We start from the raw sequence: 24725 nt of genomic DNA, 5'->3' as shown, positions 1-24725 counted from the left end.
CCTAAAAACACCTGCAAAGAAGAAATCTTGTCGTCATTTAGAGAGGATACAAGCATTCATGAAGCACTGTTTTTTTTTTTGCACAGATACAAAGCTGAAAGTGTTAGGCTAGGAGGGTTATCAGTTTTGGTCGCTGAAAATTTTATATTTTGTAAGAACAAATGTTTTTGTGTCCTGAAAAAATTGGCCAGATTATTTTTGCTCCTGTAGTCTACACTCAAATTCCCTTTCTTGTAAAGAGCAGGGAGCTTGGACTGCTTGGCAGGGAGCTTGGATCTGCACCTGGCAACACCGAGCTGGCAGCAGAGATCTGGTACAATGAAAGTCACAATATTTTTTGGTCATTGTAAGCTCAGTTGAGGTGAGGTTATTCATAAACAAAGGTAGTTGTAAAGCATTTGGGATTTTAACTTAAATGACTGTGGTTTCACAAGTCTTTCCCCATTACATTACATAATCTTTGAGACAGGAGCATCAGTGGCACCAGTGCTGTCTCTGAGGGCCAGTGAAATGAAGAGGAAAAAGCTCATCATCAAGAGCGGGGAGGGAAAAAAATGAGTGAGCGAGCAAAGAGGGTGAAAGCCATTGGGCCAACGACTCCTAATCTTCCCCCTGATTTTAAGAGCAGTTTCCCCTGGGGCGTTCTCTCCCCCTTGCTCTCCCCCCGCCATTGCTAGGCCTGTTGGCCAAGCCCTGAAAAGGTCCCATTATGCTTTAGGGAACAATGTGTGAGGGATCACGTTCTCCAGCGCTCCGGTCTGAGTGGACCGCAGAGAGGCAGCGCCCGGGCCCACTCTCTGCCAGGCATCCCCAACGCCTATGTCTCGCTCCGCTCTGGCGTCTCTCTGAGAGACCAGCCGAGAGTCCATTACCACGTCTGTTTGTGTGCCATGTCTTGTTGGCCACTGAGAGAGGCGTAAACAGTGGGAGCTAATGGTCTTAATTGAGCAGCCTTGGAGCAGCCTTGCCAGGGTCCCAGCCATGACCCTGCAGCAAGGAGTCAGCGACACGCTGGCTCTGCCATCTGCTCCCCGACCAGACTTTACATTCTCACGCTTACCCCCCTCTTCGGGGGAAGAGAGGGGGAGAAAATGTTTACCCCTTCTATAGAGAGGAGGTGGGGGAATATTTGAGTCTTTGGCAAACTGGAGAGCAGACGCTTTGATTTATCAAGTAACCTTTCTGGGCAGGGTGACTGAACCGTACCTTTCCTTTGGGTTGTGTTTCACTCAACCACAGGGCAGCTGGGGTGGTCTAACACCTGCACAAGTCAGCTGCTGTCATGCAGAGTGGTGGTCAGGCCTTTTCTAAGTCCTTGGGAAACATTGTGAAAGTGCTATATGTAAGTGCTAGCAAAGCTCATTGATTTATTATCATTAAAGATTCAACAAGACCTCCCTTTTGAAAACAATTCTGTATGAAGGACAGTAGAGTTCTATAGTTATCAGTCTACTTTTTCGTTCTCATGAATTTACAAAAACAAAAAGACAAGGAAAAAAACAATGGTATGGATCTTCATAATGTACCCAGGATCCTGTGCAGCAAGATGGAGTGTATAAGGTGTAGACTGAAGTGCCATTTGAGGGCAAGTACAGCCAAGTAATGTTTCCTCTTCAATGATTTAGAGAATTAATCTATACCATCTTTACTGCCAGTTGAAGCAAATTTCTTTAAGGTATGTGTTTAATTTCACATGGCTGTAATGAGTCATTTGACTGTCATCACCCATTCATCTGCGTACATGCCTGTTTTATTGATTGTCTGAACTGGTTTTAGCATTTGCAGCATTTATGAGCTGCTATCTCAACGCTTAGTGCAGTATCAAGGGAGACTGTGGGGTTGGAGTCAATGAGTTAAATGCTCTTCACTTGAGCTATGAGTGACCCAAGAGTCATACTTAAATCATTATTTAATGTTTATAACATCCAATACATATACATAATACAAATATATGCATTTAAAACTGCTCTGTGGATAATACAATGATTTAAACATAAGGTATAATGTGTAGGACTAAAATTGTGACGTGCATTAATGAGGTATTTAGTCTTCATGTCAAAGCTTTTTTGGAGTTTTTGGCAGTAGGTTTTCACAAGAATTAATCAGGGCAAACCACTGGATTCCTAATTCAGGAAGGTGTTTTGCAGGACATAAAGGAGCACTTAAAAGTCTCTCAAGTGGAGAATCAACTTGGAGAATCCTCTTGTCTAAGGCCTATTCAAAATCTTATGTAGTTTTTCACTGACCTGTGTGAAAGTGTCAACTACTGTACTGAGTTGAAATTAATTATTCCATCAAGATAAATAGTGTAAAATGTTTACTTTTCTGTTATGATCTTTGGATCAGTTACTTCAAAAATGACACATCAAGTAAAGATATTAAAGTATGACTAGACTTTTTACTCTGATTTTAGATCAGTACATTTTTAAGGCCCATCATCTACAATTGATGAGAACACTGACCACTTCTGCACACTTGCAGCCACACATGACATGCAAAACAAAGCTGTAACAGTAGAGGACACAGGTGTGCTGGGGAAGAGAGACTCACCTGCCGACAGAGGACCGATGTTCAGCACCTCACCTGTGGCATCAGGCGTCCGTGAGAGCAAAGCAGAGTCCCATCCACCTGGGTACCATCGACCGGGCAGGAGGGCAACAGGCGGAGGCTGAGGAGACCGCAGGAGGGGGCAAAAAAAGGAAGGACCTACACCAGAGCTTCAGATCGCGTGAGCAATGGGAAAAAAAGACGACTACGGCTCCAACTCCAAGGATTAGTAGTAATAAGAACAGGAGCGTCAAAGATCTGACCAATCCTCTCTGGCGACCGTCCACTGGATATAAGCGGGGAAGTCTGGAGAAAGTGATCCTGATGTGAGAGGGGCTGGTGGGAGATCTAGGAGCCCTGCACTAGTGAAGAGTAGTAGAGGGTGCCTTTCGTGCAGCAGGCGCTAGCTCCCTTTTTCACCAGGTATAGTGTTAAAGTTAATCTGAGATCAGCTTTTGGGGAGCAGGTAGATGGGGAAGGAAGGTGGTGGTGGTGGTGGTGTTGGTAGCGGTGGTGGTGGGCAGGCAGAGAGAGGGACTGAAGGTGTTTCGAGCGCGGGAGAGAAAACGAGAGGGAAAAGGAGAGGGAGACGACAGAGAGAGCGAGAGAGGGAGAGAGAGAGAGGAGTAGAGAGAACAGACAGAGGGAGGGGAGAGACTAAAGTAAAAAAAGAAAAAGTAACCAGACCTTGTTTTCCTGAGCGTGGAGGCTAAAACTATCTGAACAAAGAGGATTTCTGAAGGAAATGTCAGCCGCTTGGATCGGGCCCACAGCTCCCCCGATAGCAGCGCTCTCCAAAGGATTTGCTCTGTTAGACGAAAGCTTCCCTCCAGACAAGGCAAACGCAATGCAGTCCACCTCAGGGGCATTTATTTACAATAGGAAACACGGAGGGAAAAAACAGCTTTATTTGTTTGAAAAAAGCTTGACAGGGTAATGTTACAGCATTAACATGAGTCACTTAGGACACTCTGTGAGTGCATAAGTGTGTGTGTGTGTGTGCGGGCGCACACACACTTCCCCCCCCACATTTTATTTGTCTCCTTCCGCTAATTAAGATCTGGCTCATTTGCAATAGCACCCAGAGTGCAGGGGTTGGTCCCAGAGGGACCTCATTTCCATAGATCTCTGGAGAGATTTGTGCGCAAGCAAGGGAAACCACAGGTGAATCCATGCCGATCGGCTCTGGGAAGAAGATGGGAGCGGGATGGGAGTCAGACGTGGCTTTGTTGCGAGGTGGACAGTGGGGGTAACCAGAGAGCGGGGGCTGGGCAGCATGTGTGAAAGGCTGCAGGACAGAAGGCCGACCCTGGATTCTCCCAGTGACTGCCGCGAAGCTCTCAGTGGAGGATACGTTTACACCCACTGACGCCTGTTGTGTTAATGCACACATACCGGCAGCGTAGCCACTGGTGGGAAGGCCACAAAAAATGTAATCTAGAGCTATTTGCAGTGGCATTCGATGATGTGCTGGACTGCGTTTGCGGTATTGGGATGGAAGGCGATGGTAATCGTCTCACTAACATGTAATGTGTTTGAAAGTGAGGTAGAATTAAGGCTCTTGTTCCATGGCCTTGCTGACCTGTCCTCTCCTCGCACACACCCATACTCAAATACACACTGTATGTTCATTTGCCAGCAAAGTAGGAAAGACTTGGTATTGTTTACTTTTTGGGCCAGCAAACATGGCATTGCATTTTGGGTTCCACTACCTCCTATTCTTCAGTGAACTGATAGACCTTTGACCATGAACGTACACGACATAGGAGCCATGCACAGCCAATGGTAACTTCAAGTTTTCTTTTGACAAAGCGCCAGCCTATGGCCCAGTAGAGAGGGAAAGCATCCTATCAGATCAGCATTGACCCAGTTGCCTCTGTGTTTTAATCAGGATAAGGATGGCTTGTCAATGGCTGCAAGAGCCCAGCGTGGGAAAAGGTTCAAGCTTATGAGACAAATGGACCTCTCATCTACGTTCAGGTGGGTCCATCAGAGTTGATTCCATAGATGAGATCCTGGGCACGTTCTGAGGTGGGTCATCCAATCCTTTCATTTCTGTCCTCCAACAGCCGCCCCCCCTTACCCCCATACCTTTTGCCCAGAAGTTGGCCTTGCCCTAGCTGCCTCCATTTTCCACTTCACCAGAATGTGGAGACCCCATCTGGTAACTCAAACCTTCCCCAAAATGACTTTCTCTGATGGGCACACAATGGGCCTCCTTCAGCCCTCTTTGCACTTGCTAATGGTGCATAAGGTAGATCAGGCTACCTGCTGGCCAGCCCTGTTGCTGGGTATGGGCGACAGGGGCTTAAAAAACTCTTAGAAACACCCTTCCTGACCTGGGGCTCTCATCTCTCATGCCCCTCTTGACCTACCCTCTAGTGACCCTGCATTAGCCATTAGCCTCTGCGCCGCTCTGCTCGCTTGGCAACATGCCTCTGTGCAGCCTGCAGTCCAGCTTCGAAAGATGGGGTGAGCCCAGCCATCTGTCTGGCCGGCCGGACAGTAGACTTGTTCCAATCAGTGGTGGAACGGTGTGTGAGAGTGTGAAATGTTTGCGGCATGGCCAATTCTGGCACGTGGGGCCTACACCTGTGGGCGTGGAAGGAGGGGCCGGCTCTTTCAGTAGCCACCGAGCTCAGTGACACCAATTAAGCCTGATTATAATTTCAGCCAAGTCGCTGGACAGTGCCAGTAAATTCTGCCACTGGACTGGCTCCAGCTGGATGATGCAGTAACTTGGGCCCAGTGATGAGGTCTCTGTCCAGCACCAAAACAAATCAAAGCCGGCCAAGGAAGTACTTTCACACTGCAGCTTGGACACAGTGGGCAAGGCCATGGGAGATAATTAAAAGAGAGTGAATGCAACAAGTGCTCACCATTGTTTTGACTTATGTAACCACTCATGGCGGAAACACCAAGTCACACTGAAAGATTTCTAATGGTGGGAAGCAATAATAGTGCATATTAAATAATACTAAACACAATGATTCCTGGACGAAATACATCAAATATTGTTTATTTTTGCTCAAAATGAGGAAAACAATCACACAATGCAACTACACAATAATCAAATCACTTTAAAATCCCATGTGCTCTTTCCACATACCATCTTCAAAACATTTGTAAGGACAGGAAAGCAGTGTATTTTCTACTCATAGTTCCAGTCAAATCAAGTTGTTTAGGAAAAGAGTTTAAAGGCAGGTGACCATGTGACAGTGATAATGCAAACAAGGAGCCCGATATGAGTTAAAAGCAAGGCAGAAATAATGAAAAAAAAATCAGATGACAACAGACCAGAAATGAAACAGGTCCCCCTCAAGGTGTAAGAAATAAAGGCAGGGATGAGATAAGAATGAGAAAGTAATGTGACAGAGTAAGTGTGTAATTCTATAGTCCTTATTTATAATACATTAAATGTTCATTACGGTAAAGAATATCTTATATATTCTATATATAATTACATAATCTCTTATATTACTTAGTTACTATCAGTTTCTTAATCTGTGCGACTCTGAGGTTTGCTGATTTTGCACTATAGAGTCAATAAAGCATTTTACCATTAGACAGTGACAGAATGTAAAAACGGCAAAGGGGGTCTAAACTCTATATGTAGCCCTACACCAACCCATATCCTTCTATATGCACAATACGCATGCCCACACCTTTCCTGGCCAATCTGAGCCTCTTAATGGGTCTTGAGCTTCCCGTTCACACTCAGTTCTGGTGTAGAGTTGCATAGGCAGAGCACTGAAACCAGAGAGGAGGGGCAGCAGACACATAACACACCAGACCTCAGATTAGGGCCTTTCTGCTGGGAAAAAGTGGAAAGCTAGGGGGGAAATACCCCAAGTATCAGACACTTTGAGACGTGCAGAGAGTAACTGAAGCCATGTGGTAAAACAAAAGGTCTGACGTGTAAAATAAGAAACCTGGTGCATGTTGGACTTGGTTTACATTTTCACATTTGTGTAATGATGTATGAGAGGGGCACAGAATATTGTGGAAAACTATGTTTTATGATTCCCATGGTCCAGGATTCCAACTATGGGCCATGATTTCCATGTGCAATTGATTACCTTTGCCTGTAGCTATTATAATTCTGTCTAGGACAGACGTTCTCTTTCCCATCTTGTCCACTGATCTACATAGATCAAGCTCAAAAGCATACTTCCGATCAATATATGAACACATTTCAAATGAGTGATAGAACAACAATAATTATCAGCATTAACAGACCTAATACAAATCTAATTCCTTTTTTTTTCTTTCATTGTTAATATTACCAGCACATTGCTTATGAAATGAAAGATAAGTCAATAAATACAAATAGTTGTTGGGATTTAAAAAAAAGTGGTATTGAATGGGCACAGTGAACATAAGCAAAGATAGACATCACTGGATGTTTGATCACTGCTTAGGTGGAAAGTATTGATATTCTCAACCACCTATCGGTATAGTGAGAAGAATAAATTGGCTGCATGGGGGGGAAAGTGAGTACTGTGACAAAAGCAGCAATGGCTACTTGGCCCCTTGCTAAATAATGCTATGTTTATAATAATGCTTTCTTACTTGGTTATCATAATATAAACTGAGCTCAACAATGCTATCCCTTGTGAACTGCTGAAGTGTTTCCCCTCAGTTGGCAAAACAACGCTGTATTGCACATTGGGTTTCATTGTGGCTCTGTAGTGCCACTGCTGGCCTGGAGTATATTATTGGCTTGACAACTGAGGGGACACGTTAGCATGTTATTTTATCATGTTAAGCATGATAGAAATCTCAATGGTATCATAAGTAAATTCACAACAGTTAACATGTATGAGCCTGAAGCATGTAATATACTTCTTAGAGCTTTGGATGCTAGGACCAGATTTCTTTGGCAAATCATTGGCAAGTTTCCCCAAAATAGTTTAGAGGTGCAGCAAGTAGTTTTTGTCATAAAAAGAGATCTCTGGACTTACAATGATGATATGACTTTGAGGAATAACCTGCATTATCCAGTATTAATTAATCAATTTCTGTCCTTTCCTTCCCTTTTTGTATCTGTTTACATATCTGGGCACTCTAAATTGTCAATAAAAACATAAAAAGAATAAAATTGTATAGAGGAAACAAGCACAACTGTCAGCTATTACCCTTTATGTATTGTTCTAAATGTATAAGCATTTAAGTTGTTTTCACAACAAAAAACCCTGACAGCACCCTTCCATAGCCTCTCCAACCTAGTTTGATTTCTTTGGGGTTGTAATACATGAATAATAATGATATGGTTAAAAATGTTAACTTATCAGATGTCTAATTTAATCTAATCTAATTTTCTACAAACTTCTGTGCCCCTTTAAGCTCAAAACCTTAACACAATGAGACACTGAATATCAGTTGAAGGATAAAAATAATCATAAACATCATCAATGATCATTTAAAATCAAGCATATTTTTGTGATCACAACAAGCATGACAACTTGAGCTTATACCAGCATTATTTGAATATAGTCATAATATGGCTACCAGAGAGGGAAGAAATTGGAATTTTTGTCTTGGACCACTGTAAATGGGATGTTGGCTGTAGAGAAACTTACTGGATACACATCAACACAAGTGCACTGTGGCGTGTAGGGACTCATCTACATGTATGGTCTGATGGGAGGCTGGAGGTGGTGGGTGGGTGGGTTGGTGAGGTGGGGAAAAGGACTCCACAAAGGCGCTGATTGGTCCAACGCGGCTGAATAGCTGGTCACCGCTGTGAAACGGAGTCCCGGCAGCCGGCCGACACCGATGCTAATGGAGGTGTCGGGCGCGTGGACGCGAGCTGTGGCTGTGACAGGGGGACATGCGAACCCATAGGGGGCTGCAGCCCGTTGGGTGAACCCGCTGTAACCCAAGCGGAGGGGAAGTGGCACGGACAGAGCTGACGGTGTGCGGTTACCCCCCGCCAGTTAGGGTTCACTGTCTGTGGCCACCCCCCACAACACACACACACACACACACACACACACACATACCTACCCAGCCACTGTGGCTGTGCCTCCATCGACTTCCACTGCTGCTGTTTTCATGGGAGAGTTTGAGCTGAAGGTCCAGTGCTTCAGTGGGCAGCCCCCACCACCCTTCTCCCCCATTTACCCTCCTCAAGCCTCCAAGCCTCCCTATCCCTTTCTCAGAGTCTGACTCCAGGCAGCCTTGAGGTATACGTGCTCAGTCACTTCTAAGATACTGATCCCTTTGAGACCCTTTGTGTTTCAGTACATGCATGTGGGTGAAGTACATACTTTCAGTATACCACTTCAAACAAGTTAAAATCCCTCAAAAAAATTTAAATAAAATAATCTTCTTTGAGCCATATATTCAGAAGATCAGCAGCAGTTCCTGAGATGTTCTCTCTCTCTGACCACCCCACATTCACAACAAACACAAAGATACACACAGTCAGAGTAGCAGGAACAAGTTAAAGCCAACACAAATAAAAACAAGAAAACAAAGAAATTGTTCTTTGTCATGACACATGGCCAAGCATTTCCTACTTCTCTATTTAAAAGACCACCAAGATCAGGCCCACAAGGCCACTATGGATGCTCTTGAGGGGAGGTTGTGCGTGGGATGTTTTTTGGACCTCTCGTCCCCTTGGGAGCTAGGCAGGCTGGACACTGATACTCGCTGCAGTGGTGGTCGTATGCTGGTGCTCCGCTCCGCTCCCCCATCCACACACACGGCGAAAAAAATCACAGATCCTTGGGCACCACCAAAATCTCGTCCCCGTCGCGCATCTTGTAGGAGTGCAGGGCTCGGCTGTTGTACTTGAGCTCCTGAGGGCCCTGCAGCGGCGGCACATGGTAGACGCGCATCTTGTTGCACGGAAGCTGCAGCAGGGGCTTGAGCGCCTTCTTCAGCTCCGCCACCGTCTGCCCCAGCTTGAGGCTCACCTGCTCCGCGTGGTCCCCGTAGCGGATGTCCACCAGCACGTTGTTTTGGGGGCGCAGGTCCACGTCCACCAGGGGCTCCAGTCGGCCGTACTGAGCCACTAGGCTGTGGTACCTGAGCACATCAGAGAGAGGATGTCGGACAGGTGTTATACACTTAAACGGGGTGATAGAAGAAAAAATCCTGAGCCTGAACTTTTTCCCTGGGAGGTAAGCGGGCCCCTAAACCAAGATACCGGTATATGCCCTGATCAACATAATTGTCAAGCGGGATCCAGGGGTGTGCTCCCCTGGGAGAAGATTTTGATAAATAGTCCCTTAGATGATAGATTCTGGTGACTTTTGTGGATATAAATGGACATCATTCAGACATGAGATGAAAAAACCCAATACAAGCCTATATTACAGTAGTATCTTTGTGTAGAGCACCAGAGCTCCTGGGACCCCATCCCTGCTTTTAACTAGTCACTTACCTGCATACTTATTGCTTGTATAGCATACTGAGACTACAGATACTACAGCCATACCAAGAAAGGTCAGTGGCAATTATAATACTCAAAAGTAAACTAGGAATTGATTAGTAGCCTAACCATTGACTAAAGGACATGAACAAGGAGACATTCATTTTTCTGCAAAATATGTACTATTTATTTTAAACATGTTATTCTTAAGTTTGTCGGACAGATTTATTTTAAATTCTGGCGAGATGGCGTGTAATAAGATAGCCTGCATGCCTCGAGACAGACAGATTCATGAGGGCGAGTTTATCCTCCGCTAATTTCTGACACAAAGTGACTAGTGGAAAGATATTGGTCTGTAAGTTTGTTGATGGGGATGGAGTTCGCTAAATATTTTAGAAAGGAAACTGATAAGTCATACAAGTGTATTATTCTTACAAAACAACTAGATACAATGTAGACCATGTGGGTGACACTGTTTCAGTGAGTAAAGAGTCATTTTGGAATCTAAGAAGACACATTTCGCGGAAACATGAGAGTGTGCTACGGAGAGCAAAGAAAACGTGAGCAATTTGAATATGCTTCATATGAAGTAGGCTAGAAGGCTGAAAGTAGAACTTGGATGCTAAACCTATATTATTTAGGCAATTAATCCCACTGATCCCTTTAGTTTTACGCTTATGTGTATTGACGTTGCCAAGCTTGTTCGTTGATGCACTATCGGTGTTGCATTTTAAAATAAATGTTCTATGAGTGAAACTGCCATTGCTCTTGGTTCTTTGGGATTTAAGTTTTCTGTTTAAGGTGACAATTCGGCTTGTATTTATTTCTCCCTCTTTTAAACTGGAGCGAGCATGGAGCGATTTCACTGGAGCGGGATGATTTTTAAGTGAAGCTGGGAACGAAATTGAGCGGAGCGACCTGACGCGAATTTGTGCGGAAGAGCGGCCGAGTAAACAGCCACCTACGTGAGGTGCCGTTTATTAAGTAGTATAGTCTATAGTATACTACTTAAACGGCACCGACAATCAAAAAATCCAGTGGAAACTAGATGGCAGAAGTGTGTAGGCCAATCTGCCCAGCAGCTTTTTCTACTTTGTCACCTACAGAGTTTGACAGGTACGATCTTTCAAAACGCCATGTTATTTCCCATAGACAATCCACGCCCGGAAGTTGGATGGATACGGAAGTTAGGAGGCGGGATATATTCTGGAGAGGTCCAGAATAAGTCCCGCCTCCTAACTTCCGTATCCATCCAACTTCCGGGCGTGGATTGTCTATGGGAAATAACATGGCGTTTTGAAAGATCGTACCTGTCAAACTCTGTAGGTGACAAAGTAGAAAAAGCTGCTGGGCAGATTGGCCTACACACTTCTGCCATCTAGTTTCCACTGGATTTTTTGATTTTCGGTGCCGTTTGAGTAGTATAGTCTATAGTATACTACTTAAACGGCACCGACAATCAAAAAATCCAGTGGAAACTATATGGCAGAAGTGTGTAGGCCAATCTGCCCACCAGCTTTTTCAACTTCGCTACCTACAGATGTTTTACCGGTATGATATTTCGAAACGCCATGTTATTCCCCATAGACAATCCACGCCCGGAAATTGGATGGATACGGAAGTTACGGAGGCGGGACTTATTCTGGAGAGGTCTATAGACCTCTGAAGTTCGCCTACAAAAAAGCTGCCATCTTTGACATCCGGTATCTGGCGATTTTTCCTATGGGAAAATAACATGGGGATTTTGAATAATCGCACCTGTTAAAGTCTCGTGGGGATGAAAAAGTCTGAAATGCAGACGTTTTCCTGAACACACGTTTGTCCTCTGCCTTCGAGTGGATACTGTGATCTCCGATAAGTGAAGGCGGCACACTTAGATTTTTGCTACCCCAGAGCTAACTTGCAATGCAATTTGCCATAGGTAGTTAGCTTCAATTAACAACCGGATCTCCTTATATGGGCAAAGATGGCCGTTTTGGATCTTTTTTGTAGGCGAACTTCAGAGGTCTATTGCTCGGACAGCTGCTTGACGACTAGGGTCTAACTCGTGCCGTGGCAGCACCTTTTCCCCTCTAGTTCCATATAATATTTTCCTTGCGCACAAAGTGCAGAAACCTGGTTGCCGGAGTTTTTGACACCAGCTTCCAAAGGGCTTTTCGTCTCTATCCACCTCCTCTATCCAAGACCAGCGTCATTTGTCCTTTATCGACAAGTTTGGTGTCTTCCCCTGGCTTCATAAAGTTGCACTCTATGACTTTGTCTATGTTTTACGTTGCCAGTGTGGAAAACACATTCGTAGTTTATGGGAAACACAAAAGAAATTTGCACATGAGATCACACGAACCCTGATCTCCCCCACCCCCCCCCCACCAGACACGTCGGTACGCCGGAAATCTGGCGTGGCGCCGGAGCGCTATCAGGCCTGCTTAAATGCCACATGATGCCTATGGGCAAACTACTTGAACATTTCACCCATTTAAATGCGTGCAGATTAATAAAACATAATTCTCTGGGCAGGAACAATAGAAGGCATAACTGGTAAACAAAAAAATGGAAACTGGGTGCAGCCTTCTTCCAGTCATATACACCACAAGTTTTTTTGGGCACAGAGCACTCGTTTAAATTGCATGGCTCAAGTCCGTCTGTTCTCGGAACCACACACAAGTGGCCAGTATTGTCTACAACACTTCTCCGACATTGATCTGTTACGGGAAGCACTGGGCCTGGGTTGAGTCATATGCATCACTTCCAAGTCTCTGGATGGCGAGCACTGACGCAGAAGGATGATTTTAAAAGAATGAAAGAGAAGAGCTTTCGGCGGTGAGTGTAAGTTATGTGAGAGTAGGGTCAACAGAGGGGATCTGGGGGCATGGAGAGAGCACTAACTGAGAGAGTGAGTCTGATTATGTGTGTATGACTAACTGTGTCTTAGGGCCTCTGCCTGAGTGAATGAGAGAGAGAGAAAGAGAGGGGAGGAGTAAGAGAGAGAGAAAGACTATGGGTTTTGAAGCACAACGAGTCCTTTGCCGTGAGAAAGCTTTCACCCCCCTCCCTCCCTCCCTCCCTCCGCCCTCCACAGGGGGATTGTGGGAGAGATAAGGCCCCAGGAACGATTAAATAAAATCTGGAAGAAAGACTTTGCTTTGAGAGCTACTGTAACAGCTGAGCCAATCAAAGCAATTTCCCCTTGCCTGCCCAAAAAGTCTGCCCACAAAGCAAGCCCCAGGCCTGGGTTTGTGCCTACAGCTCACTGCCCTGCCATGGGAATTTAGCCTGTACAAAGTGCCATTCTGTCCGCGAGACCTGCCTCACTCAAAGCTTTCATTTAGTGCGCTTAGCACTCTTAAACGCAGCTAAATCACATTAGCAGTGATAACGCAGGTGCCCTGGATTCCTCGCCCAGTCATTAGTAGTATCTAAGATGACACCAGACAATAGCAGAGAGACTGTATTACATTCAATGCCTGACTGTACATAATGTCGACAAAATCATTTGAGCAAGAACATAGAGTGATACCACATACAACAAGCAGGTCTTTGTGTCAGAAATGTTTCCTTGAGGAAGGGGAAAAAACAATTCCATTACAGTGTACTTTGATAATGTTAATAGTTTATATAGGAATTCAAAAATGTAAAATGAAATTAGAATATTTCACAAATCTGTGCATTCCTTTGAAACTGTGATATATTAAAATGCTAATTTTGAAATAATGTCCTAAGTAGCACACCCTACTGGCAGGTCAGGTACCTGCAGGTTAATTTCATTGCACTGCTTATGTAAAGATGCCCCCCCCCCCAAAAAAAAAAGAAAAATCAGAAGCAAGAAAAATGTCTAGGCACTTGCACACACAGTTAATTCACTTTATTTTATGTGATTTAACCATTGGTTCTAATGAAAAGCACACAAATGAACTCAAAACCAGAATTCTGTGGTGTAAACTCGGAGCAACACCATCAACTACATTACCATTCTTTCACTCTTTCACCTATCTAACAATAGGACATGAATCGTATCTACTCCCCATCGAACTCTCCATATTTCTAAAACTACCATACACTTGAAGGGCACTCGGAATTCTAAACGAATCCAAGTTTCCTCTCTACACGAGTCAGGCCACTATCTCTCCCATCCATCACCCTATGCACCCCTCTCGCTTTCCTCCTGCCGTCCTCCAGCCATTCCTCCCGTTGGCCTTCCTTCTCGCCTGCATCTCTCAGCCCTCTCGCCTCTCCTCCGTCTCCCCCTCACCTCGCCCCGCTCTGCATCAGAGGGCAGATTATGCCCAGCGCACCCGTCGCCGAGGCTTCAGTTACTCAAAGGCCATCGAGAGTTCTGGAGCTCTCTAACCCCTCTTCCTCTGTGTATCTTTTTACGCTCCTGCTGCTGCTGCCTTTTCCACCCCCCCCCCACCCCCCAATCCCTTCCATAGTCATATAGCCATTCCATTGCCTCTAACTGCCTCTAATCTCCCCGTCATCCATCCCCGAACTGCTGAGAACTAGCATGGCCACGATTAAAGCTGTATTATTACGACCTTTGATATCGTTCCCCTCGCGTTCCGCTCTTTTCAACTCTTATCGGTTCATTTTTAATGAAGACCTCAGATTAGTGCCACAGGTGAGGTGCTGCTTAGTGGCGGCACGGCCCCTCAGTTCCTCTGCCGTGCGCAATCCACATTCCCCATCCCCATTTGATGAGAGAGAGAGGGAGCAAAAGAGAGAAAGAGAGGGAGAGAACATTATGGGTCTTAAGCCCAAGCGCTGATAGCCAAGGTTACGGTTACTCAAAGGTAGCCTGGCCTGCAGACTCTCACAGTTGCTTTCTATCTGTGGCTGGGGTTACGGTTACTCAAAGGCGGTCAAGCTTCCATGTTCACTTCTATCTGTACTGCCCCCCCCCCCCTTACCTACCCACCCTGACCCATCTTTTTAAATCCCCCCCTTCAACACTCTGTTTCAGCCAAACACTGATGTAGGCGCGATTAAGGTTTCTCAAAGGGAGTCTCGTTTTCTCCCACTCTGTCTCTCCCCTCTCAGGCCAAGGTTACGGTTACTCAAAGGCACTGAGGTGTCCCGGGCCTGTGTCTGATCTCCACTCTCTCGGCGACATAAATGTGAGAGTCTGTGACCAGCTCTGATCTTTGGATTGGGATGGAGAGAGGGTGGGGGCAATAGTGGGCACACCAGTTCAAAAGGGGAACCACAGACTGCCCCACTGTCTCAAACTGGCATGGCTTTTTAAAAACAGAATCCTCAGAGACATGGCTGTTACAAGGGGAGGACAATATAAAAAGAAAAACAACAACAACTACTACAGCAACAACAAAACCCAATGGGGCAAAACGCAACTCTTTTCAAAGCTAAAGGAAACGTATCTTGAAGGGAGGTGGGAATTTGAACTTGTGAATTTGCCAAGATCACTTGAACTCACGTTCACTGATTCATCGACAGCAGATCATCATCTGGCACTGACACAGTAGGATTTGTCGGGAAGCCCTCTCATTACCTGAAGTGTTTACAACTCAGTGACCACACCTCTCCCACCCTCAGTCATCATCGTCATAATGGTGTAAATGCCGTTCTAGAACCTCCACCCTCCATTTCACCCGTCTTCCCTGATATGAGCCACCAACCAGCCTCCCTCCCCACTGTGAAATGACTGCGTAATAATCGCTATGACGACTCATTTGTGGCCTGCTGTGCATGTGCTCCTGTTACACATGACAAGCTGCTCTTTAATCCCCTTAAAGGCCAAGAAGGGAAAAGCAGAGTGGGGGTAAGAAAGAGGCAAAGGAGATGGAGAGCTAAAAAAAATAGTGCTACAACCTCAGTCCCTTTTAAGTAAAAGAAAGGTGGAGGGGAGATGGTGAGGGGGGTAAAAATAAATAAAAAAATAAATCAACCTGCCACCTTGTGTATCAGTTTTCCGATCGGAGTATTCTGAGACAAAGGAGCCTTTGAGGAGAGAGAGACTGGCCACATTGTCCCCCAAAGGTTAGATTCCCCATTTGGGGAGTCCACTTTGTGCTTTCCCCGAAAATGCCTCCCGCCGGATTCTCCCAGGTTAAGTGGAATGTTGGTGGGCAAAAAGGCGTGGGCGATCCATTTTCAGACACCTGCCCGGACCCCCACAGAATTCCTATCTGATTGGCGAGGGAGGAGGAGTGTGATTTAAACAGGATGGGGGTAGGAGGTGACACAGTGCACTTCACCCAAGAAAATGCCACCCATAAATGGAGGATAAGGTCAGACATGCCAAAGTTATCTGGTGTTATCAGCTTAAAGGTACACTGGCATCTTAATGTCAAGTGAAGGATCCTGGAAGCGAGGACATGTTGGATCAGAGATGCTATCGTCTCGTGATTAAAAAAGTGAGAGAGGTGACTGACTGAAATAAAGGGAATGTCTCCACAGTGGGAGAGACTAGCCAAACCTCCCAAGAGAGCCTGTAGTACATGCATAAATCACTCTCTTCTCTGCCAATGAAGTACTATGAAGATCTGTGTTATTAATGTTTATTTTTTCTGTGTTTTTAATGTTTATTCATCATTTTAGTGTAGAATTGTTTTCAAAAAGAGGACGTAAACACAAGGACCAATAAAAGAGGATACTACAAGAGGATATTCTTAGATACATGAGTGAATGGGCGGGCAGTATGTGTAGTTCCTATTTTAGCTGTCGAAGCAGCGTACAGCATGAGGTTATCAGTATGGCTCCCAGGGGGAAGGGCATTCCCACAATGTACACACGGCCCCTGCACTGTCTATAGGTGGGTGTAATGCACATGCGATCACATGTGGTGGATGCAGCTAGTAGTGCATCTGCTGGTACCTTTTAGGTAGCTCATTCTCAGGATACTCGACGTGGTAGCGGACGAAGAAACGCTCGGCGTCCTCCCTCTCTCCTGGTGTCACCACACTCCCGTTCAGCACCGTGACCGTAGGGAGCCTGTGGAATCCAACAGAGGGTCAGCTGTTTGGCCACAAGAACCACACCATAACTGGCTTGACCATGCATCCAGAATGGAATCAATGGAACCAAATTGTAAACCATTATGAATATGGATTCTTTGCACCATATGCATAGAAAAATACTCACAAAAAAAAAAAAATCAACTACAAAGTGAAGTTTGCAAAACTGCGTGAACCATTTGAGGGTGTGAAGTGTGTGACATCCACACACTTTTACTGAATTTCATTTGTAGTCTTACTTGGAGTGCGTCTGGGCTACTTACTGTGCCACCACGAGACTCCTTCGCTCTGTGGTGCTGTAGGACTGCAGTAACGGAACCCCCATGACTTTGACCTCCTGCAGCTTGGGGAACATGCTCAACCTCTCAATGTCCTCCCAACGACTCAGACCTTGAGAACAAAAATATTTCATGGCCTCAGCACTATAATGTGCGTGTGTGTGTGTGTATGTGTGTGTGTGTGTATGTGTGTGTGTGTGTGTGTGTATATGTGTGTGTGTGTGTGTGTGTGTGTGTGTGTGTGTGTGTGTGTGTGTGTGTGTGTGTGTGTGTGTGTGTGTGTGTGTGTGTGTGTGTGTGTGTGTGTATGTGTGTGTGTGTGTGCGCGCGCGTGCATATGCTTGCCCATCATACCCGTGTTATGAAGATTGATACAGCGCAGCTGGGGGAACAGGCGGCAGAGAGACTCCTGTGGCTCGTCGATGGAGGTCAGCGTGTTGTTGGCGAGGATGAGGGACTGGAGCCCGGGGTACATGAGGCCGAGCTTACGCACCTCGGCCCAGTCCTGCAGCTGGTTGTTCGAGATGTGCAATAGCCGCAGGGAGGCGCAAGGCACATCGGACAACTGGACGGACCGATATTCGTTCAGACATAGGAAGAGCTCCTCCAGCCTGCAATGCACACACACACACACACAGATGTAAAAAGAGGTTTTGAAGATCAATAATACACTTGCCAAATCCCATGACAGAATAAATAAGTCTTCTAATCGACAGACGTGAGGTCGGTTTGAGCTCTGATAATGACCTGACTGGTTCTTACTTTGGGATCTCCCGAGTGAGTTTGTGAAGGACTCCCCAGGACACGTGGGTGTTGTTGAGGACCAGGTGGCGCAGCTCTAGAAAAGGCTCCGTCTCATGCTCCAGCTGTGACCCACTCAGAGGGTTCATGCTGAGGTTGAGGAAGTCCAGCTTCGGAACGTTGGACACGATCTTCAAGACCTGAGACAATACAGGAGGCGCACGGGAAGGTTTGCCCCTTGATTAAAAATCTAAAGTAGCTAGGAACCATGGGAACGGCATGAATGACCCTATTAATGCCATTTAAGTCATGTGTTATATTTTTCTCTATAATATATTATTAAGAGTCAAGTTACTTTTCCTCAGCAAGAACCAAGTGAACAACGTGTTGCAAGAGCCAACTGCGGACTTCACACCCTGACAGAACTCTTACCTTGTGCTGCTGACAGCACACACCCCCACACCCACACAACACCTGTGATGAGGAGCCATAGATTACTGCATACCTCCCCCCACTCTTGCAGGTGGTTATTTGAAAGGTCCAGCTCTACCACATGGGCACAGAAGGTGGCAACCTCTGATTCATCTCCAGCCTGGGTGATTCCACAGCTGTCCAGCACGAGCACTCGAGGCAAGTTCAGCTGGCCTGTGAGAACGATGTTGCCATGGAGGCTTTAGCTTTATTGAATTGCCATTGCCCGCCCCCACCAATAATAATAATGTTGGTCAGTGCAGGAACCTTGGAATTGTCCTAACATTCCCCTGAATCCACATATGCTAGACCTTTCTCAGGTAACTAGATGGGCTTTTAGTATGCTGCTTGGACAGTTTGGGCACCGTTTAGATATAATCACGTGACTTACCTTTCACTGGAGAACTCTGTGGGCTGGTCAGAACCACCACACCCGTGCCGGGCCCACGACAGTAGGGGAAGTTCTCCAGGTTGTACTTGTCAGTGATCACCTCAACCATGGTGCGTCCCTCAAACTCCTCTGACCCGTCCATTGTGTCCCCCCGGCGTCTTTCACAGGAACACCTTCACATAAGCACACCGGAATACAGTAGTTAAATATGTGTAGGGGTTGAGCATAGAAAAAAGACAGTCAGTAGTATGCATCACATTGACCTGACAGTCTATCACTGTCGTTTTGCAATGGAACTGAACGTAAAACTTTCTCAACAAGTAACTTAGATGTGGGAGCAGAAGACAGAAGGCAACATGAAAATCAGTCTTAAGCAAATACAGAGTTTTGATTTTGTTCTGCCAGTTCCCCCAGCTTTACAGAAGAGCAGTTATATGAGGGGCATGGTGAGACAAGCATACAGAACAAAAAGATCCTGTAAAACTGGTAGGCTAGGTTCCTCTACATGCCTAAGAGTTGAGTAGCGGTAAACAGTTTTGTCCAAAACTGGCAAGCTAACCAGCCAACAGCACAGCAGGTAATGATAATGCCTAACCAAACAGTTTGACTGCAGTACATAGTCCAGGCAAAGTAGCGTTTTATGACTTTCAGCTTAGATAATTTCTATAAGGTGTCCAAAACAACAAACGAAACTTGTAATACAACAAAAATGTAATTTTGGGCACTTTCATTGTGTAAAGTTTCATTTTGATAGGAGTAAAGAATAAAATAGCCCCATTGGGGTGTATTGCTGCCTGGCCTTATTGGCACACATCTCGGATTGATGAGAATTTAACATATTTCCTCAACTAGGATTTCTTAGGACTTTTAGTATGGTGTTCTGGACACCTCATAGAAATGATCTATGCTGAAAAAAAATATTACAATTAGTTCTATTTTTGGCTACAAAATGAGTTACTTTGCCTGGACTGTACAGTGCTGTACGGAATTTGGCTAATTCACAATAAGCTTAACTACTTTGCAAACTTCTGTACAGTACTTTGATAAAAAAATAATAAATGTATATATGATTTTGTACTACGTTGTTCTATTCATTATAAATATGTCACTATTTTTAAAGCCATCCTCAAATTACACCATTTTTGAACAATTTAATGATGATATATTTGAAGCCATTCTGTTGTCTGGCTAAAACTGTATATCAGTTCTTCATATGACCATGTACCAACACAAAATACCCTAAAATGTGTTACCTATAAAAATATCTTTAAATTGTAAAACAAAACAAAAAAACTGAAGTAATTGCACTAAATTGTTTTTGCTCTCATTAGAATATCTGGCTTGCTATTGTCGGAATGACCTTGCCATCTTCATATGATATTTCCTCAGACACATTTGTGCACTCACAAGAGATGGAATGATAATGTCCATCCATTACAGAAATAAATTAAAATCAATGATGGGCCAAACACTTACTGCAGAAAATCCTATGACTCATAGTCACGACTTAAGAGAATCAGTAAAAGGTTGTTTTTTCTTTGATGGGGATGGTTTTTATTAAGAAGTACCTCCTCTGAGGCAATAATGAAGTAGAAAAAACAATGGGTATCACCATGAATAGAGTAATATGAGCAAACTATATGGGGCTCCAATCTCAAGTTACAACTTTACAAACACAGTGAAGCCTATTCACCTAGAAGTGCTTTTATGAATTGGCTGTGAAGTCTAGTAGACTGGATGTGAAAGTAAACTCAAGTGCCAACGAGAGCAAACATCCCAAGACAATCTTCTGCCAGGGATGAAATAAAAAGCAGCTCAACTAACCTCCGGTTAGACAGGAAAGTCAATCAATCAGGATTCCAATCTTGACAATGAAGCCTGGTGAGTCTGTGGTGATGGGAAGGGACTCACCAAACGCCCCATTCATCAAATGCCTGAACAAGGGGTGGGGGAAGAAGAAGGCATACAGAGAGATGTTAGAGAGAGTGACCACACACAGAGGCCATTCTACCACTGCATTGTGACATCACAAGACATGACAATAGCCCCTTTCTAAAGTATACTTAACAGACTCTGGTACAGCAGATTTCATCCAAATATCCAAAGGCTTGCATAACCAACTATTGGCCCAAATGGCTACTTGAAATCTTGCAAACCTATCTTGATTTCTAGTCACATGTTTACCAAAATGGGAAATTGTAGGTTATGCCCATTAGATATCCGAATAACCTTTAGATAATAGAGGTCGAGGACATTAAAGTGAGATTTACGGTTGATTGGGTCAAGGCTTATCACATTACTACACCCTTGTATTATATATGTATAATACATGTAATGTAGCTGCACGTCTGGTTTTTAAGCCAAAGACACATGTAACTACACTGTTAGTAACTGTTCATTAGCTTCCTATAGCAGTTAAATCCCTCACTCTGCCCTATAGGACACTTACTGGATCTGCTACCTGCTATTTGAATTCTATGATCCAGCTCTTCATGCTCTCTCAGCCCGCCTGCTGTGTCCACCATCTATTCATGCTAAGAGGTCACAGTCAAGACTCTTTTCCTCATTCTTCATTGGTGGAATGAGTTAGGCTACCTAATGTTCTAAGTTCTTGTGATAGTTTTGAGACTTTCAAGAAATGTTTGAAGACTTACCTGTTCACCTTGCACTCTTACAGAGCTGTGGCTTTTTTCATATGAAAACTTTTCATTGTTGATATTTGATATTATTATTGATACTGATGTTATTATTATTACTGTTATTGTTAGTCTTAATGTAGACTGTTCAACTTTATTTTAAAGTATTATTTTTTAACTAATAGGTGTCTGCCAAATACCACTAACATTAATAAACATAAATGTGTTGGTATGTATGTGATAGATAGACAGATAGATAGATAGATCACCAAAGACACAAGCATCCACACAAGTAAAGAAAATAATAACTTAGGATATTAAGTTTCTGACAGAAACTTTGTGTGCAAATGGATGTAAACTGTGCATTGGCTCTCAGAATATTATTCTCCTCCTCATATGATTGTCAATGTCTTGTAGGCAGCAGCTGTCATTAAGGATGCCCAATATCAACTTTTGGACCGTGTTTGTTTTTTTAGCCCTAAATGCCTCATAGATAGATGGATAGCTTGCTGCATTCTATTTGTCCGTTCAAGTCGTCCAATGATCTGTTTTACAGCAAACGACACACGGACCTTTGCTTTCAGGCATTTAACATCTCAGTAATCATTAATCAATAACAGCCGTCTCTTACATCTATCCTCTAAAATGTACTCCGTCACCTACTATGTTTTGTGGACAAATTAAACCATGGCAGTTTTTCCCCGGTGTCGTGTTTGATGGTTTGATAACCGACAAAACAGCTGCGCAGTGGCAAGTTTGAGAATGTAAAACTTGCTGCCATGACAACACTACTGTTTTGAACCTACCGCAAACCTCGGACGTAACCATGGCAACCTGCAGGTTAAACTCTAGTAGGCCCTGTTTTTGTTTAGTAGAAGGCCTGGGTAGTTTTCTGAAACGTGCCTTGGATAAGACATTGTTTCGTTTTGTTGCACTAAGCAACAGCGAATCACAGAAAAAACACCGTTACAGTGACAGATACCTCACAATGGCCTTGAGGTTCTGGAAAGCCTGCTAGTGGCACAAGACAATAGTTTAGAAGTTGTGAGAATTATCCATAGACTGTATATACAGTCTATGGAATTATCTGTCATAATAATGGAACATCGACACAATAACATTGTCCAGGAAACGTTCATCAACGAAGTACCACAATTAAGTTCGATGGATGATTACAAACAATAACGTTCCCTAAGCAACGGCTCGCATTGTGTAATAGCCCCGCATTCCTCAACATTAACTTACAGATAAGAACTAGGTATTAGGTTCACGTTAGCTAACATAGTTCAAATATCACTGGTGATGGCTAAAAATAGGCTATGCACGACTGGCTTGTTTCCACAAATCAACAGAGATAGCTAGCTAACCACCACCACATTTATAGAGACAAACAGCAACCTACAAATGAGGACACGTATTTAATAGCTGGCTAATTATTGTCCATGTATGTGGACCGTGTATACTGCCTTTCTTGTCCATATGTAATAGATCTTACAGTACACTATACTCTCTAGCTAGCTGGCTATATTTAGAAACCTTTTTTGACTAAGCTGACTAATGACTTGGAAAGCTAGCGAGCTTGCTATCGCTGGCTAACATAAGTCGACGTAGCTGCTGGGGCAATCGATAGGAGAGTGTGAATGTCAACAGAATCAGAATCACAAAAACAAAATTTCCACATTTATTTTGACTGCCTGTCGTCATGCAATATTTCCCAAGAAAATCTATTGACACTCACGGTGCATTATTCCGAGAAATCCACCAACACAGCTCTCTTACCGTTGACTCCGACCATCGAGCGCAACTCTTAACTGTTACTGTATGTATTTGTTTTGCGATCTGTTGACACATTTAAGGGCTTCCTCGTGCAGGAAATGACGTACTACTTGTGAATTCAATTCAAAACATTTGCTGGGCGAAGGACATTTTATTTCATACCTCGATTACAGATGACACATGATTATACCTTTACGCAGGTGTCATAAGACACTAAAATAATGTATTTTTATGCATTTTGATCACCATCAAACGGCGAGAAACATGGCGTTGGAATTTTCTACATAACCTAATTGCTTAATTGTCGCTAATATTCCAATAAATAAAAAAATGACAAGCTGTACATACGGCGATTTATCTTTTTAACTTAGGCAAACAATAAACATGTTGTTAATTAGGCCTAAAACGATGTCTACTCTGTTGGATCCTGGTCAACATTGCCCTCAAGTGGTCAAGCCTAAGATTAACTTCTACAATTTACCTTCAACCAAAGATTCAAGAACAGAGCTCTAGAATCTTTGCTATCAACATTTTCCACAAGACCATCAAGAGATGTTGTTTCTGTCTGTTGTAAAATAACATAACCATAGAGACAGAATTTTATTTTTTACACACTCACTCTAATGGCGTTCTAATCACAAAACTGTCCATAGTGATTACCAAAGATTCTAGAGCGGAGCTCTGTTCTAGAATCTTTGGTGATTACAGTCCATATGATTAGAACACAACACTGTAGTTTGTAGCAGAGCCTTATAGATAGATATCTATATGGCTCTGGTTTGTAGGCCTAACGTTTGGAACTCTTTTGTAAGTGAGTTCTACACCGACTGCATTCTTGCATACTGTAGCCTATGTATTCTAATCAGTACAAAATGTCATGTCAGGCTATTGTATTCAGTCAGGTTGTTGCATTGAATGTCATAACAGAGCATGCATACAGAAAAAAAAGAGAAACCGAGAGAAACCGATGTTACAGATCAATTGATGTATAGGCTATTGATGATAAATGGTCTAATTCATCTGTTTCTCCAGTCTACAATTAGATCTAACTCAAATTATTATCTTCCTAAAACATAATTTATTACAAATATTATTGCTGGTGTCTGCATTTCCTTGATCTGCGCTCTGTGGCAAAAGTAGTATCAGTACGCGCTTAAAGTGGCAGGGTTTTGGATACCGGTGCTCTCCTCGTCGGGACCGTAGAAGGGCACGGTTGTGCATCTTCAGATTACGGTAAGGTGCAAGAAATAGTTTTCTAATGGTGGACTATATAATGTAGCCTACTGTTTTGTAATGCTGTTTACAGTATTTTGATTGAATTCTCTGAATGAAACAAGTGTAGCGTTCCGGTTATTCTATATTGCCCTTCACGTCGTGAACGGCTAGGCTAGGTTCTGTCTCCTTCTATCTTTCTGTCACGCTCATCAACTATTCAGAAAGCCCTCGCTTCACGCACAGATGCCCTATTCGTTGATATTTTCCTCCTCGGGCAGTTTATCTCTCATCCCTTTACATTAACATAACCAAGGTATA

General features: G+C 44.0%; 1 protein-coding gene across 2 annotated transcripts; it reads right to left on the bottom strand.

Annotated features, from left to right (window-relative positions):
* Nucleotides 1–5550: 5550 nt before the first annotated feature.
* Nucleotides 5551–23266, bottom strand: LOC143112485 (tubulin-specific chaperone cofactor E-like protein). 2 transcript variants are annotated; one of them, XM_076274754.1, is made up of 9 exons: nucleotides 23196–23266; nucleotides 20605–20714; nucleotides 18781–18953; nucleotides 18424–18563; nucleotides 17940–18118; nucleotides 17532–17788; nucleotides 17163–17289; nucleotides 16760–16876; nucleotides 5551–9582 (listed from the first exon to the last, which is right to left on the bottom strand). In XM_076274754.1, exons 3-9 carry the CDS (start codon nucleotides 18920–18922, stop codon nucleotides 9270–9272), a joined length of 1275 nt encoding a protein of 424 aa, XP_076130869.1. In that variant the 5' UTR covers nucleotides 18923–18953; nucleotides 20605–20714; nucleotides 23196–23266; the 3' UTR covers nucleotides 5551–9269. The 2 variants fall into 2 exon arrangements, with proteins under 2 accessions (XP_076130869.1, XP_076130868.1); XM_076274753.1 differs by having other exon boundaries at nucleotides 23155–23264.
* Nucleotides 23267–24725: the final 1459 nt, after the last annotated feature.

This window comes from Alosa pseudoharengus, unplaced genomic scaffold, assembly GCF_046254945.1.
Source record: "Alosa pseudoharengus isolate Yale_2024_CS ecotype anadromous, Long Island Sound unplaced genomic scaffold, YU_APseudo_1.1 YU_APseudo_1.1_scf_8, whole genome shotgun sequence".
NCBI classification, from domain to species: Eukaryota; Metazoa; Chordata; class Actinopteri; order Clupeiformes; family Clupeidae; genus Alosa; species Alosa pseudoharengus.
This window is presented reverse-complemented; position numbering and strand designations above follow the sequence as displayed.

What these genes read in the sequence shown, in the direction of transcription:
- LOC143112485 (XM_076274754.1), bottom strand. Translation starts at nt 18,922, where the DNA reads ATGGACGGGTCAGAGGAGTTTGAGGGACGCACCATGGTTGAGGTGATC. An exon ending in ACAGAGTTCTCCAGTGAAAG is followed by an intron (nt 18,564 to 18,780) that starts GTAAGTCACGTG and finishes TCGTTCTCACAG; the next exon opens with GCCAGCTGAACTTGCCTCGA. An exon ending in TATCAATCTTCATAACACGG is followed by an intron (nt 17,290 to 17,531) that starts GTATGATGGGCA and finishes TTTGTTCTCAAG; the next exon opens with GTCTGAGTCGTTGGGAGGAC.